This window comes from Lithobates pipiens, unplaced genomic scaffold, assembly GCF_037356315.1.
Source record: "Lithobates pipiens isolate NorthernLeopardFrog02 unplaced genomic scaffold, aLitPip1_a1.2 Scaffold_10, whole genome shotgun sequence".
NCBI lineage: Eukaryota > Metazoa > Chordata > Amphibia > Anura > Ranidae > Lithobates > Lithobates pipiens.
In genome coordinates this window covers 222,111,149-222,127,446 of record NW_027507686.1, presented here as the reverse complement: position 1 = coordinate 222,127,446, position 16,298 = coordinate 222,111,149, and the positions used below count along the sequence as shown (strand labels likewise).

The following is a 16,298-nucleotide window of genomic DNA, read 5'->3' as shown; positions in this document are numbered from 1 at the left end:
TATGGACAAATGTACATTTGCGGCATAATAAAACCCTGACTCTAAACTCACACTCCCAGCTAAAAGCTGCGCTTTACATTTATAAATGTATTACTATAGATTTAGCAAGCATGTCTAAAGCAAGAACTGCGCTCTCCAGTGCTGAGAGAAGGGCTCGCTGCTACAGGCCAACCATCTTACTTCCCACAAACCATATAATATAAGGCCAAAGGATAGATTAGGCACGCCGTATATTTTAATTTTCAAAGGTCCCATAAATATGAATGGATGAACCAATCCTATAGATGAAACTTTTCATTCATGTCTACAGAACATTGGCGCAGAGACGCAAGCATAAGAAATAACAAGGGTCAAGTCATACTAATATTTTTTTTTAGGTTTGGCTAAAGGAGGAAAAAGCAAAATGTTCAGTAAGGTTATTTCTTTCTGGGATATTACCGAGTAGAATTTATCTCACTTCCTGTCTCTATGACACCCCTGCCAGAAACCAGGCTCTAAGAATGTTGCCAGGAGAGGTAGACAGACAGCAATAAAGTAAAAATAAGCTACTAAAGATGTGCTTTTTTTTCTCCCCAATTGGAGAAATATCCTTCCACAATAAAAAGAAAAAGAAATCTGATGGTGACTGACTCTTTCTCTAACCAAAAAGAAACAAAAAACATTTTTGCTGTAATTCTTAATAAATAGAAGACCATGTGCGTTTACCTGCTTCTCCACATTTGGTTTGGGAAGTTGCAGAGTCTGAGGAGCTGCCAGTCTCGTGCCTGGTGCTGCTATGACGATACTGGTAAGCTGTGTTGTGGGGAAGGCTTTGGAAATGGCTGCAGGTTGCCCATTTACAATACGCACAGGATGAATAGAGTTCTGGGAAGTGGGGGTAAGCTTTGTGGTTAGCATGACTGGCCGTTGGATTAGCTGTGGAGCTGCAAGCATGGGGGGAGGAGCAGGGGCAATGGGAATGTTGTTTTGTGCTGCTGGCTTTGGCCGCACCTGTAATCAACACATTAAAAACGATTACTGATTGGACAGAAAACATTAGTCTTTATCAGTTTGCTGAACCAAATAGGTTTACAAAAAAAAACAATAGTGCACTAAACTGTCTAAGTTACCGTATTAATCCAACTATACAAAAAATTTATACAGTGGCAATAAAAAGTATATGAACCCCTGGTTAGGGAACCCCCCGTTTTTTTTTTTTTTTTGTTTGTTTTTTTGCAGTAACTTTCCATAAAACGTGATCTGATCCTCATCCAAGTCACAACAATAGACAAAACACAAAGTGCTTAAGCGGATGACACAAACAATTCTAATTTCTTTACTGAAGTCTTTATTGAACACACTCCTTAAACATTCACAGTGCTAGAGGAAAACATAAGTGAACCCATAAACCCATAAAACCATGAACCCATAAAATACCTGAAGTCCAATCAGAGTTTGGAAGTGTGATTTAGAGCTGCTTTGATAAGACACTCAAACATTTTAAGATTGCTGTTCATAAGAAGCATCAGCTGATGTGTGAACCATGCCTCACAAAAAAGTACTCTCGGAACACATACAATCAAGATTAGATCTGCATAAGGCTGGAAAGAGATACAGAGCAATCTCAAAGTGTTTAGGCATTCATCAGTCAACAACTTGGCAAGTTGTCTATAAAAAAGGAGACAATTTAGTACTGTGGGCACTCTTCCTAGAAGTGGGGACCCAACCAAAATGACTCCCAAAGCACAACGCAGAGCCCTCACTGGAGGTAGAGAAGAACCGACGAGTAACAGCTAAAGGCTTGAAAACATCGCTGGAACTGGCAAACATCCCCATTTATGAATCTACCATACGCAAGTCTTTGAGCAGGCAAGGTGTCCATGGCAGAAGATCAGAGGAAGCCGCCGCTTTCCAAAGAGAGCTAAAGAGCACCTTAGCAAACTAACGCTACAGTTTTGTGGACGATTGAAACAAAAGTTGAATCATTCGAAAAGAATACTCAGCACTATGTGTAATGCAAAAAGGGGACAGCTTACTGACCTCAAAACATCATCCCAACGGTGAAGTTTGGTGGAGGGAACATCATGATTTGGGCTTGCTTTGCTATCTTAGGGCCTGGACCTCTTGTCATAATCGAGGACAAAACAAATTCCCAAGTTTACCAAAATATCCTACAGGATAATGTCAGGTTGGCTGTCCTCCAGCTGAAGCTTAGTAGGGGTTGAGTGATGCAGCAGGACAATGACCCTGAGAATCACACAGTAGTAAACCCAAACAGTCTTCAGAAAAAGAAAATGTGCCTTTTGAGGAGGCCCAGTATAAGCCCAGACATTAATCCGATAGAGATGCTGTGGAATGACCTCACGAGAGTCGTTCACACCAGACATCCTACAAAAGTGCTTGAGCCGAAGCAGTTTTGGAAAGAGAAATGGTCAAACATTTCTCCTGAATGTTGTGAAGGTTTGATGTGATCCGAGCTACCAAAAGCATTCGCTTGAAGTCATTGCTGCCAAAGGAGGTTCAACATCTATTAACTCCAAGGGTTCCCTTACTGTTTCCTCCATCATTGCACATTTAATGGACGTGTTCAATAAAGACATAAGAAATTAGAATTGGTCGTGTTTTAACAACTTAAGCACATTGTGTGAAGGAAACCAGTTAATTCTAAGGGGTTCACATACCTTTTCTCAATATATATATTTATATATTTTCACACAGATGCTAAATTACCAAGAGTATTGGGATGCCTGCCTTTACACACACATGAACTTTAATGGCATCCCAGTCTTAGTCCGTTGGGTTCAATATAGAATTGGTCCACCCTTTGCAGCTATATCAGCTTCAATCAGAGGGCCCTGCTCCTTAGAGCTTACAATCTAAGATATTATATATATATATATATATATATATATATATATATATATATTTATTTATTTATTACACACACACACACACACACAGTGCATCTCACAAAAGTGAGTACACCCCTCATATTTTTGTAAATATTTTATTATATCTTTTCATATTACAACACTGAAAAAATGACACTTTGCTACAATGTAAAGTAGTGAGTGTACAGCTTGTATAACAGTGTAAATTTGCTGTCCCCTCAAAATAACTCAACACAGCCACTAATGTCTAGACCTCTGGCAACAAAAGGGAGTACCCCCCCCCCCCCAAGTGAAATCTCCCAAACTGGGCCCAATTAGCCATTTTCCCTCCCCGGTGTCATGTGACTCGTTAGTGTTACAAGGTCTCAGATGTGAATGGGGAGCAGGTGTGTTAAATTTGGTGTTATCGCTCTCACTCTCTCATACTGGTCACTGGAAGTTCAACATGGTACCTAGGGCCTAGGCTATAAGAAGATTGCCAAGACCCTAAAACTGAGCTGCAGCACGGTGGCCAAGACCATACAGCGGCTTAACAGGACAGGTTCCACTCAGAACAGACCTCACTATGGTCCACCAAAGAAGTTGAGTGCACATGCTCGGCATCATAGCCAGAGGTTATCTTTGGTAAATAGACATATGAGTGCTGCCGGCATTGCTACCCATGAGATACCATATAACACCGAGAGCATGTTAACTCAACTTCTTTGGTTGACTATGGCGAGGCCTGTTCTAAACATGTCCTGTTAAACCATTGTATGGTATTGGCCACCGTGCTGCAGCTCAGTTTTGGGGTCTTGGCAATTATTTTTTTCAGATCCTCAAAAGAGTTCTTTGCCATTGGGTGTCATGTTGAGCTTTCAGTGACCAGTATAACAGAGTGAGAGCCATAACACCAAATTTAACACACCTGCTCCCCATTCACACCTGAGACCTTGCAACACTAACGAGTCACATGGCATTGGGGAGGGAAAATGGCTAATTGGGCCTAATTTGGACATTTTCACTTAGGGGTGTACTCACTTTTGTTGCCAGTGGTTTAGACATTAATGTCTGTGCGTTGAGTTATGTTGAGGGGACAGCAAATTTACACTGTTATACAAGCTGTACACTCACTACTTTACATTGTAGCAAAGTGTCATTTCTTCAGTGTTGTCACATGTAAAGATAATATAAAATATTTACAAAAATGTGAGGGGTGTCCTCTGTCATTGTACTCTGTCACTTTTGTGATACTGTATATATATATATATATCATTATACAGGATTTATATAGCGCCAACAGTTTACGCGGTGCTTTACAACATCAGGGAAGACAGTACACTTACAATGCAATTCAATACAGGAGAGATCAGAGGGGCCTTGCTCGTTAGAGCTTACAATCTAGAAGGAAGTGGAACAAAAGAGTAGTAGCTGTGGGGGATAATCAGATGGACAAAATGAAAATACAGTTGTTAGGTGTGGGTAGGATAGGATAGGCTTCTCTGAAGAAGAGGGTTTATATATTTTTTCCTTCAAAAGGAAAACCACACTCACTGGCGGAAATTCATACACTAAAAAGTTTCCACCCTGATCCCTCGAATTTTCACACTGTTGTGGTCGCATACAAATGTTGCATTGACCCCACTATTAACAAATTGAACGAACATTCTGAAGACAAATTTTCAGACAATCCTACTAGCGTACAACCACATTTATGGTTTTACCCACCTAAACTGTGATTTACACAAAAGTGCCACCGCATTTTTCTACTGTACCTTTCAGTAGCACCTGCCATTTCAGGGAATTAATAAGCAGTATCTGGAAGCCAATTCAAAGACTAATAAGCAGGTTACATAGAAAGCTGCAAAGCACAAATGGGTAACAGTGGAGTCATTCTCAACATCCACACCCTTGGTTGTACAGCATGCATTTACATTATTGGGCAGAACTTGAAAGGTATGCTCACTTGTGGAAGAAATGTAGGGCGAGGAGTTAGCCGGGGAGGAGGAATGAACTGGGGAACTTTGATAGGCTGAGAAGTCGTTGCCTGGACCTGCTGAAAATAAATAAATAAAGTATGAAAATAGTGAAGCACTACTAGACTGAACAATATGACAAGAAAACCCAAACTATTTACTAACCAACAAAAACAAAAAAACAGACTAATCACTCACCAAAGTAACAGCATTTTTTGCCAGTATCTGGAAAGTTTCTGTTCCCTGATTGGCGACTTTGTTAGTTGTCTGCAGGTTTACTGCAGTGCTTTGGGCATCTGCGCCGATAACTGCTTTCTGGCTGTTGATGGCAGTCACCATGGCGATGGTTGGCCGTTGCCCCATCAATGTAGTGGGCATAGATGCTGCTGCAGCTTTCAGCACAAGAGGTAGAGTCTTTGCCGTGATCATAGAGGCTGTGGCCACAGTCTTCTGACACAAAAACACAAAGATTAAAGTCAAAAACTTTTACTACATCTGGGGTGCCATAAATCCAAACTAGCAAGACGATTTCCAAAACAAAAATGTACAACAGAACTAAGCTAAAATAATAAGGTCACATGTACTCGTCTGTTTCTAACTGTGGATAGAGATACTCTTACAGAATGTTAGATAACACTTCCCAGCAAGTGAGAGCTAGCCTGCAATCTGCATTTGGAATTAAACGGATTCTCAACTACACAGACCTAGGAGGATTCTTTACTGTCAAAGTGAATTAGAAAACATTTTGAAAGACTGTGTAGAAGTTTTGACTGTAGAAATATTCACTCTTTTGCAGTGCAAAGTCTAGGGCCCTGTTCACACAGGAAGAACAATACCATATACCAGTGTAGAGCCCTGTTATCCCATACAGGGTGCACAGACGGTTTGTGCATCCCTATGCAGGAAGGATCATTAAATTTGTAATGGGACACAGCCACTCCATGTCCCCAAAAGCACCCACACAGTGGCTGTCTCAATGGAAAAATCGATGAGACTTCCTGCATGCGGATGGACAGAACACCTGTGTATCACCGTGCGGGAAAACATGGCTCTGCTCCCCAAATCACTGACTGGAAACTTCACACCTCATGCAACTTGAATTCTGTGCCTCTCCACTCCTCCTCCAGACTCTGGGACCTGGATTACCAAATGAAATGCAACATTTTCCACAGTCCGTGACGATTTGGGGAGCCATGTCATCCGCTGGTGTCCACAGTCAGCACAGCCCACTAGAGCACTTCATGCTTCCCTCTGCTGACCAGCTTTATGGAGATGCGGATTCATTTTCCAGCAGGACTTGGCATCTGCCCACACTGCCAAAACTACCAATACCTGGTTTAATGATCATTGTATCACTGTGCTCGATTGGCCAGCAAACTCGCCTGACCTAAACCCCATAGAGAATCTGTGGGGTGTGGTCAAGAGGAAGATGAGAGACACCAGACTCAGCAATGCAGATGAGCTGAAGGCCGCCATCAAAGCAACCTGGGCTTTCATAACACCTCAGCAGTGCCCCAGGATGATCCCCCTCCATGCCACGTCGCATTGATGCAGCAATTCATGCAAAAGGAGCCCAGCCCAAGTATCGAGTGCATACTATACTGTACATGGACATACTTTTCAGAAAGCCAACTTTTCTGTATTAAAAATCATTTGTATTGGTCTTATGTAATTTTCTAATTTTCTGAGATACTGAATTTTGGGTTTTCACTAGCTGGAAGCCAAAATCCTCAACATTAAAAGAAAAAAAATGCTTGAAATATATCACTCTGTGTGTAATACATCTATGTAACATAATGAGTTACATTTTTTGAACTGAATTACTGGAATTAACTTTTTGATGATATTTTATTTTAGGAGATGTACATACAGTGGGGACGGAAAGTATTCAGACCCCCTTAAATGTTTCACTCTTTGTTATACTGCAGCCATTTGCTAAAATCATTTAAGTTCATTTTTCCCTCATTAATTTACACACAGCACCCCATATTGACAGAAAAATACAGAATTGTTGACATTTTTGCAGATTTATTACAAAAGAAAAAACTGAAATATCACAAGGTCCTAAGTATTCAGACCCTTTGCTCAGTATTTAGTAGAAGCACCCTTTTGATCTAATACAGCCATGAGTCTTTTTGGGAAAGATGCAAAAAGTTTTTCACACCTGGATTTGGAGATCCTCTGCCATTCCTCCTTGCAGATACTCTCCAGTTCTGTCAGGTTGTATGGTAAATGTTGGTGGACAGCCATTTTTAGGTCTCTCCAGAGATGCTCAATTGGGTTTAAAGAGGAAGTAAACCCTAATGGGTTTACTTCCTCTGTTTCCCTGCAAAGGTAAAGCATAATGGACTACTATTATGTGTCACTTACCTGACACAGGAGCCATCGATGTCACCGCTGTCCCCTCTTCCACGGAGCGTCCATCTTCTTTCCAGGTATTGTGGCTCCGGCGCTGTGATTGCCCAGAGCCTCGAGGACATCACTCCCGCGCATGCGCACGGGAGCCGCCACTAACGGGATATCACCATTAGCAGCGGCATGCTCAGTGCGCCTGCGAGCCGATGTCTTTTTACAAATATCTCCTAAACCGTGTAGGTTTACCTGTAGGTCAAAAGTGGTCTGTAAGGGTTTACAATCACTTTAAGTCAGGGCTCTGGCTGGGCCATTCAAGAACAGTCACGGAGTTGTTGTGAAGCCACTACTTTGTTATTTTAGCTGTGTGCTTAGGGTCGTCGTCTTGTTGGAAGGTAAACCTTTGGCCCAGTCTGAGGTCCTGAGCACTCTGGGGAAGGTTTTCATCCAGGATATCCCTGTACTTGGCCGCATTCATCTTTCCCTCGATTGCAACCAGTCGTCCTGTCCCTGCAGCTGAAAAACACCCCCACAGCATGATGCTGCCACCACCATGCTTCACTGTTGGGACTGAATTGGACAGGTGTTGAGCAGTGCCTGGTTTTCTCCACACAAACAGCTTACAATTAAGGCCAAAAAGTTCTATACTGGTCTCATCAGACCAGAGAATCTTATTTCTCACCATCCTGGAGTCCTTCAGGTGTTTTTTTTTTGGGGTTTTTTTTTTTTAGCAAACTCCATGCGGGCTTTCATGTGTCTTGCACGGAGGAGAGGCTTCCGTCAAGCCACTCTGCCATAAACCCCCGACTGGTGGAGGGCTGCAGCGATGGTTGATTTTCTACAACTTTCTCCTATCTTCCGACTGCATCTTTGGAGCTTAGCCACAGTGATCTTTGAGTTCTTTACCTCTCTTACCAAGGCTCTTCTCCCACTCAGTTTGGCTGGACGGCCAGTTCTAGGAAGGATTCTGGTCATCCCAAATGTCTTCCATTTAAGTATTATGGAGGCCACTGTGCTCTTAAGAACCTTAAGTGCAACAGATTTTTTTTTTGTAACCTTGGCCAGATCTGTGCCTTGCCACAATTCTGTCTCTGAGCTCTTCAGGCAGTTCCTTTGACCTCATGATTCTCATTTGCTCTGACATGCACTGTGAGCTGTAAGGTCTTATATAGACAGGTGTGTGCCTTTCCTAATCAAGTCCAATCAGTATAATCAAACACAGCTGGACTCAAACGAAGGTGTAGAACCATCTCAAAAATGATCAGAAGAAATGGACAACACCTGAGTTAAATATATGAGTGTCACAGCAAAGGGTCTGAATACTTAAGACCATGTGATATTTCAGTTTTTCTTTTTTAATAAATCTGCAAACATGTCAACAATTCTGTGTTTTTCTGTCAATATGGGGTGCTGTGTGTAAATTAATGAGGAAAAAAATGAACTTAAATGATTTTAGCAAATGGCTGCAATATAACAGAGTGAAAAATGTAAGGGGGTCTGAATAATTTCTGCCCCCACTGTACATACATAGCACATCTATGTTATTTAGTTAAGGTACCCATATAGCGCCGTCAATTTACGCAGTGCTCCACACATACACTAGAGAAAGCAGCAGAACAAGGGACATAACTTCCAGGTATGTTCCTTGTGCAGACACCTCTTCTAATAGGTAGAATCCTCCTTGGACCATGCCCTACCCTCCCATCTTCTGGTGCGGCAAGGGTTAAATCAAACAAAAGGGCTGTCACATGCTCTCATCTAGTTCTATTAACACCTGTCACACCAGACAATTACGGCGGCAGGGGTGGGGGAAGCATGGACAGAGGAGGATTTCACCCAATAGAATAGACATCAACACAAGGGGCACATCCTTATGCAGATTTTTCAGTTTTTTATTTAGGCTGCACTTAGGCTTTAACACTTATCTTAACACATTTTAGTGACAGAGTTTAAATCGACTTTAAAGTAGATTCTGAATATCTTAGCAACACAATATCATCTCGCCAGCATCCATAGTCCCAGGCATTGTTGGCAAGGAGAGTGTAAACCTCCACCAGCCACAAAGAGTGAGGGGTGAGCTGGAGTTTACAGACAAACTTAAAAAAAAAAAAAAAAAAAAGATATAATTGAGAAAGTGACTTATTAGAAAATGTACTGTATACAGGGAGGACCAGAGCAAAGGGGGATCATAACAGATGGGTTATTGTGATGCTATTTCTACTTTAACGTGTGTCACAGTAAAAATATTCTGTGCATAAATAGGTGTGTAGATTCAAAAGAAAAATCCCCAATTAAATCTATTTGAATGTCAGCCTACAAGGCTACACAACATATAAATGTTAAAAAGGGAGTGTACCCTTATCCACAATACTAATTTTTTTTTTTGGGGGGGGGGGGGGGGGGGGTCAGCACAGCGAACAATATATTAATAATTTTAGTAATATATGGTATATAAAAAAGAAAACCATTTACCGACAGAGCAGACCACTGAGAACGTCCTCAGAGCACCCCTTACTTTGTGATAGGAGTGGTGGCTTGGCATATACTGTTGCCATACTATACTTAATTCATTAGAAAACCTGGATCTTAAAGTGCTGATAAAAAAATAGCAAAGTAATTCCCTGCCAACAATCACAGATCTTTTTTTTAAAATAATTTTATCACATGGTATGTGAAGTTCTAACTCCCACGCTGACGGTGGCTATTTCCAGAAACAAGTCTCATAAGTTACTGGATGTCCTCTCAGCCAACACCTTTTCTCACAGGCCTCTACAATCCAGGCATGACAGGTTAGCAGATTTAATATAGACAGGGGGGAAAAAGGCAATTAAAAACTGAACATGTCAGCATTTACTGGTACAAATGCTATTTTTGTGTTACTGCATCTATCTTACATTCTGAAAGGCAGTGTTTGAGCTAAATCAGAGTCTTGACACTGAATTGACTCAAAAAGTTAAGGTATCCAGCAGGGGGTGCCAACACCTGCAAATACAAATAAATGCTCTGGAACCTCCTATGAAAGCTGACATTTTTTTGTCATGTTCAGAAAGGCAACTTCTTACTTTCAATCAATATTTTTGTGTTTTACAATGCAGTTCTCTAGCCATTTTAAAAACCCACCCAGATTCCAGCAGCATAATAGCTCAGTGTCTATCATTTTTGATTCATAAAGACCAGTAGTTGCTATGCTCCCCCGTCTCCTCCTCAATGGCTGCGGGTGGTGTACATGTCCCCCCACACTTCTCTCTCTTCCAACCATGCCAGTTAAATGCCCATTAGTGCTTTACATAGAGGAAAACAGAGGAAAACGACAGATGCAGTAATTTTGGTGTCTTCTCTCTGTAAAATGCCCTTTTAGGCACTTTGACTCTGGGACCTTTTATTATCCACTGATTTTTCCTAAGGCTGTGCAGACTGACCTGGCAGGGTTGGGGAAAAGGCTGCTAGGCATAATGTGCATTGTATGCACCGTATATTAGCACATTATGGCGGACTTACCTGGCAAGTGATTCACTGTTGGTGCTGCCATCATCTCCCTTTATTTTTTCGGGTTACAAACCTGTGCCCAATTGGTTGGCCATGCCACAATGATCTCATATCATGGCACAGAACGGTGTTATAAATGTACACTGAGCTGTGCATGCAGAAATACAGTAACAGTGTCTCTTCTGTCATAAAATAACCCTAGCTGTCAGCATTTTTTTTTTAGGTTTAATTTCACTTAAACAGTTCAAACAACACTTGTGGATTTTGTGGTTAGTGCAGAATTTAAAGCTGAACTCCAGCTTACTATGTGTTAGGTCCAACGAGGTGTAAGCTACCACTATTGATATACTTATATTAGCCAAAAACGAAAAATTATGTAACTCACGCTTAGCAGCATTTGGCACTTGAAATTCCTCTAAACTCGGCGTCTGAACTCGTTTTTTTGCTTTCCAAAAAAGGCCTCTCAACTCAACTGCCTAGAAACGACCCTGTGTACATGTACTGATAAGATAACAGAGGAGAGTTCAGAGGGCAGTTGAAAAAAAAATGCCCAACTGCTCCTAAACCCCTGTTTAGCAGCAGCAGTGTACATGAGACCTTATAAAATACATACGGGGGTAAACAAACATTCATGGCACAGAAACACATTTGTTACCACCAGAAGAAATGTCAACACATCACTGCCGATATGTATAAACCATTTATTGTATATTCTTCAAGAGCAAATAACACTAAGGCTTAATGTACACAGGACGTTTTTACAACCTCTTGTGAACGATTTTACTTGACAGATAGTAACCCACCCACGTTTAAAACTTCCATTTTGTCACGTTTGCGTTTAGAAACCTTTGAGAAAAAATTCTTTTTTTTTTTAAATAGCCAAAAATGAAAAAACACCTGTAAACGAAAGGCGGCTAAACGTGAGTTGCCGCGTTTGGTGTCTGAAACGTCTGAACTCATTTTTTGCCTTCAAAGAAAAGCCTATAAACGCAACTGCCTAAAAATGACATTGAATGAACCTGTGTACATGTACACATAAGAGAACATTGGATGAGTTCTGGGGCTGCTGAAAAAAGCAGCCAACTGCCTCTGAATGTCCGTTTACCAGCAGCAGTGTACATGAGACCTTACAAGCAGCAGTGTACATGAGACCTTACAAGCAGCAGTGTACAAGAGGCCTTGGGACACAAAGTTGCTGCTGTTGACACATTTCACACAAACTTGTGCTTAATCATAACACCCATAAGCACACTTTCGTGCGAAATGTGACAATAGCAGCTACTTTGTGTCCTCCCAAGTGTTATCTGATCTTGAAGATTATACAATAAATTGTTTATACAAAATCGGCAGTGGTGTGTGCACCTTTCTTCTGGATGTGCGGTGTTGTGATGGTGAGCACCCATATGTGGATAACACAAACCTGTCTAATTCTCACCCGGAGCAGGTTTTTTTTTTATATATTTGGTACACAAGATGTGCACAATCATCAGTATATCTAACAGTTCCAAGCTCATTTTTAAAGCTGCATAAATTCCTGGAGTTCAACTTTAAAACCCTTTTCTTTTTCCCATAAGCAGATTTCTTGAAATAAAAGTAAATGACAAACATAAAACTACTCTTTTTTTATTGAGAAAAGGGCAAGGATGTATTAAGGAAACTTCTGTCCACTGTTCAAATAGAAAGCTACCAACAGCAGATGAGGGGCTATACAATTCATCAAATTTCTGTTTCTAGAAGACCTTTAAGAGGTTTTTCATTTTGGGCTAAGACATGTTAAACATTCAACATTAAAAAACAACAACATTGGTACCCTCTACAGTCTTCTGCACTCACCTGTGCACCACTCAGGCCTGGAAGAGGTGTTGCAGATGAGTGGGACACCTGCTGGGCATGGAGCTGTTGCAATTGTATCTGATGTGTTTGATGCTGCACTTGTGGTATTGGCGGTTTGCTTTCTAGATGGAGCAGAGGCTGGATAAGAAGTTTATTGTCTGGGAGTTCCTGTTTCACTATAAGATTCTTTCGAAGTTGTTCCACTACAAGTTTCTGCAAAACACAATACACTTACATAAGATGATAGTCACACTCACTATCAGTCAATGTTATGTTCTGGGTTACAGCACTTTCATAAACACTGGTATACTTTACACTACTTTAGCAACAAACAAACCGCCTAAGACCCTATAGGTACTAGTGAGCAGCCAATTCAGCTAATGCATATTGGGAACCCAAAATATCCACAGTACATGTTTAAAAAGACCTTGTTGCCAGACTATTCATTGCAACATAAATATTTCCATAAGTTTGCAGATGAACATATGTTGGATGTTATTTACCTGTAAGAATCCCATGTCCAGGTATCCAACAACCCTGAGACTGTTGCTGGGTGCCACCATTTTGGACGAGATGTTAGCAGCCCCAGCAGACGGTCACTGAAGTGACACTCCATAGGGGAGTGATGGGGAGGGTGGAGGATCTGGACCAGCATAGAGAGAGATTAGACCAGCCTTTCTCAACCTTTTCAACACAGAGGAACCCTTGAAATAGTTCTTCAGTCTCGGAGGAACCCCTGCTAAAAATTAGAAATCTACAACTCATGATACATTAGTGTGATGGTCAGTGGGAAGAATGGTCCTTACACTTGTGGTCATTGGGAAGAATTACTTCCTTACAGATAGCTAAAAAGATCAATGGTGTCGGTGGGAACTTATCTGAGAGGCAGAAATGGCCCAATGCGAACGGAACCCTGGTTGAGAATCACTGGATTAGACACTCGCTAAAGAGAAGACGGCAATGCCATACAAGGAGGGAGGGGGTTGTGCTAAGGAACGGCCTCTTCTTCAAGTAGTCATATTTTCTAGCTAGTTCAAAGATACATTGCAAGGAATAAAAAAATAAAAATAAATAAATCACTTGTGGAAAAGAAAAATACTTCAAGTAAGCATTTAAAATAGAAAAATCAAGTATCTTCTACCTGCATTTTTTTTTAAGTTGATCATGGGGTCTTAAAACGTTTTTTTTTTTTTTTTTTGGATAGAGTGGAGAGAAAATGAGAACACCTGTCCATTTCTTATTGCGGTCTGTGCCTTTGCCATTAGGGAGATCCCCCCTCTCTATTTGTCCTTTTTACAATTATCATTGAAAGTGAAAAGTAAAAGAAAATCCCAAATTTTGAGTTGTCCCCGGAAAAGTAATAGGAAGGGAAATCTTCTAAGGGAGCACTAGTTCTGATGACCTGGGGGTCGCAAGGGATTCCTTTAATTTGCAGGGATTTCCTCTCACTTCCTGTTTTGGCTATGGGGCAGGAAGTGAAGGGAAATCTCCCCAATGGCATACAGATGGCAAAAAATATACTGACAAGTTATGACCCTCAATCACACTATGCAAAATAGAATTATTATTTTTTGTCCATAGTTCTACTTTTACTAATTGTGCTGTTCACATCATCAATTAGTGCTGTCGTGTAAAAGAAGATTTGACAGGAAGTAAGAAGTAACGCTTATTTTTACCCCCTAAATGCTGAATGACCCCATTTACCTGGATGGATTGCGTTTGGCAGCAGATGGTACTTGCCATACAGGACAGGGGATATAATTCCACTTGTGGCCATGAAGCAAAGCATCTCAGCCATGGATTGTGTACATCCCACCTCTGCATTTACAGCTAAAGGAGGGGCAGGGTTTAGGAGCAGTAAAAACACATGGTTTTACTACCACCCCCCCCCCCCCCCCAACAGCTAGTGTAAATGAACCCCAAGGCCTCATGCACACAGCTTACAGCTGCTGTTTTTTGCTTCAGGTGTATTTTTCTGCAGCCAGTAAACCCCCCCAGCAGCGTTTATTTGGCCAGGGACATTCTCTCCAAAACTAGTGGGTTTGAAGAGGAGTTTTTCAGCTGTAAATACGTCCCAACTCTGAAAAACTTTGAGCCAAAAAGCTTTTGTGGGAGTATGGTTTTGCTTAAAAAAAATAAAATAATAAAATAAAAAAAATGCTAATGCCAAAAAGGCTGTAAAATTTGTGTTTTTAATACGGCATTTTACAGCTAAAGCTACTGGCGTTTTTATAACGTGTTCAGTGTGCATGAGCCTTACTGGAAACCCTTTGTTTCTTACCCCTCTAGGAGTTATCTCCTTATATCTATGGGTTTCCCTGCATTTGCCAGTTTTAATGCCACCAGCATATCTGTCTACTAGCAAAATTGAGCACGGTGACATTCAGATACAGTAACTTTCTATCCCCACCATGAAAAGGGACATGAAAAGGTTTCTTTGTTGTAATACAACACATACTGCAGACTGGAGAAAAGCCTGTGTATATATATATATATATATATATATATATATATATATATATATATATATATATATATATATATATATATATATATATATATATATATATATATGAGTTAAAAACAGCAGTGACATGAACTTTCCAAATAGTATTGTAGATGTAACATTTTTTTCCAATATTTCACAATCCACAGATCTGGACCAGTTTCATCCAACATATCTCTGTCCATCTCGGACGATTGCAGAACTTCCAGGAGAATTAAAGAAGTCATCAAAATACACATTTTCAGAGTTCAGTAAAAGACTGCAGATCGTCATCAAGCCTCTCCAGGCTGACAAAAGACTTGATGGCTGCAGCTGAGAGATACAGGAACACACTAAAGATGAAGGAGGAAAAAAAAAAAAAAAACGAGGCAACAGAGATGGGGGAGGCCTGGCAATACAAGGAGGCTGTGGTGCCAGCCATCTGTCATTTGCCAGACACATTTTTAAATAGAAGGCTGCACAGGTACTAAAGAAGGAACAAGAACAGCCATTCTTTTAGCAAAAAGTTTCTTGGTACATTAGAGACCCAATATCCTTACTGAATTTCTGATGGACGTGCAAGCTTCAACAATACAAGATCTCTTTCTGCCTACAGAGGCTCAGCAGAAGGGAACAGTATGAAGCAGGTTGCTATAAGAATGATAAAGCCAGATGGTTTTAAACAAGAGAAGTCCAACCATGAATTGTGACGGTAGGAGTTAAAGTGAGTCGCATCACATTTTCTAACCCTCCCTCCTTTCTGCTGCTTCAGAAATGAAACAAAACCTTCACAAACAGAACAAATATGCAAGCAAATTTTCTTCGGTAGCAGGATGAAAAACAAATCTCACATCTGAATGCATGCATCAGAGATAATGAATGCAAGTCAACTCATAGTCTGAGGCTTGATATTTACAGAGGGTGGTCAGCTGGCTTTGCTTGCCTGCAGCCCTGTGTGGAACCAACTGAAAGATCTGATCCTGTGAATTTTTTTTTTTTCCCTGCAACGTTAACAATTTATGAAAAGAAGATAGAACAGGCACTGAGGGCTGAGAGGCATGAAGTGGGCGATGTTACTGTGAAGCACAAAATTAGCCCAAAGTTCCACATCAGTTAACTGTGTAACAAGTTCTAAGGTGTGTGTGTATATATCTACATACAGCACACACAAGAAGGGCTGTGCATTTATTAAAGAGGATAGGCCAATCTAGTGACAATTCTGTATTACAGCAGGAAAAGCAATCCAAAGCTTAGGAGGCCTTGAAAAAAAAAAAAATAGCATAACAAAAAATAAAAGAGAAAAGAACTAATGCGAAA

The 16,298-nt window shown here is 40.8% G+C and overlaps 1 protein-coding gene across 7 annotated transcripts in view; it reads right to left on the bottom strand.

Annotated features, from left to right (window-relative positions):
• PHF21A (PHD finger protein 21A) overlaps window positions 1–16,298 on the bottom strand; it is a 213,189-nt gene that overhangs the window by 46,174 nt on the left and 150,717 nt on the right. For 4 of the 7 annotated variants that reach the window (XM_077461841.1, XM_077461868.1, XM_077461815.1 and 1 more), the window contains exons 5-8: window positions 12,497–12,709; window positions 5,024–5,275; window positions 4,816–4,905; window positions 706–990 (exon numbers count right to left, since the gene is read on the bottom strand). In XM_077461841.1, coding sequence (XP_077317967.1) covers window positions 706–990; window positions 4,816–4,905; window positions 5,024–5,275; window positions 12,497–12,709 — 840 coding nt within the window. The remainder of the gene's footprint in view (window positions 1–705; window positions 991–4,815; window positions 4,906–5,023; window positions 5,276–12,496; window positions 12,710–16,298) is intronic. The other 3 variants (XM_077461822.1, XM_077461859.1, XM_077461830.1) reach the window with 2 other exon arrangements.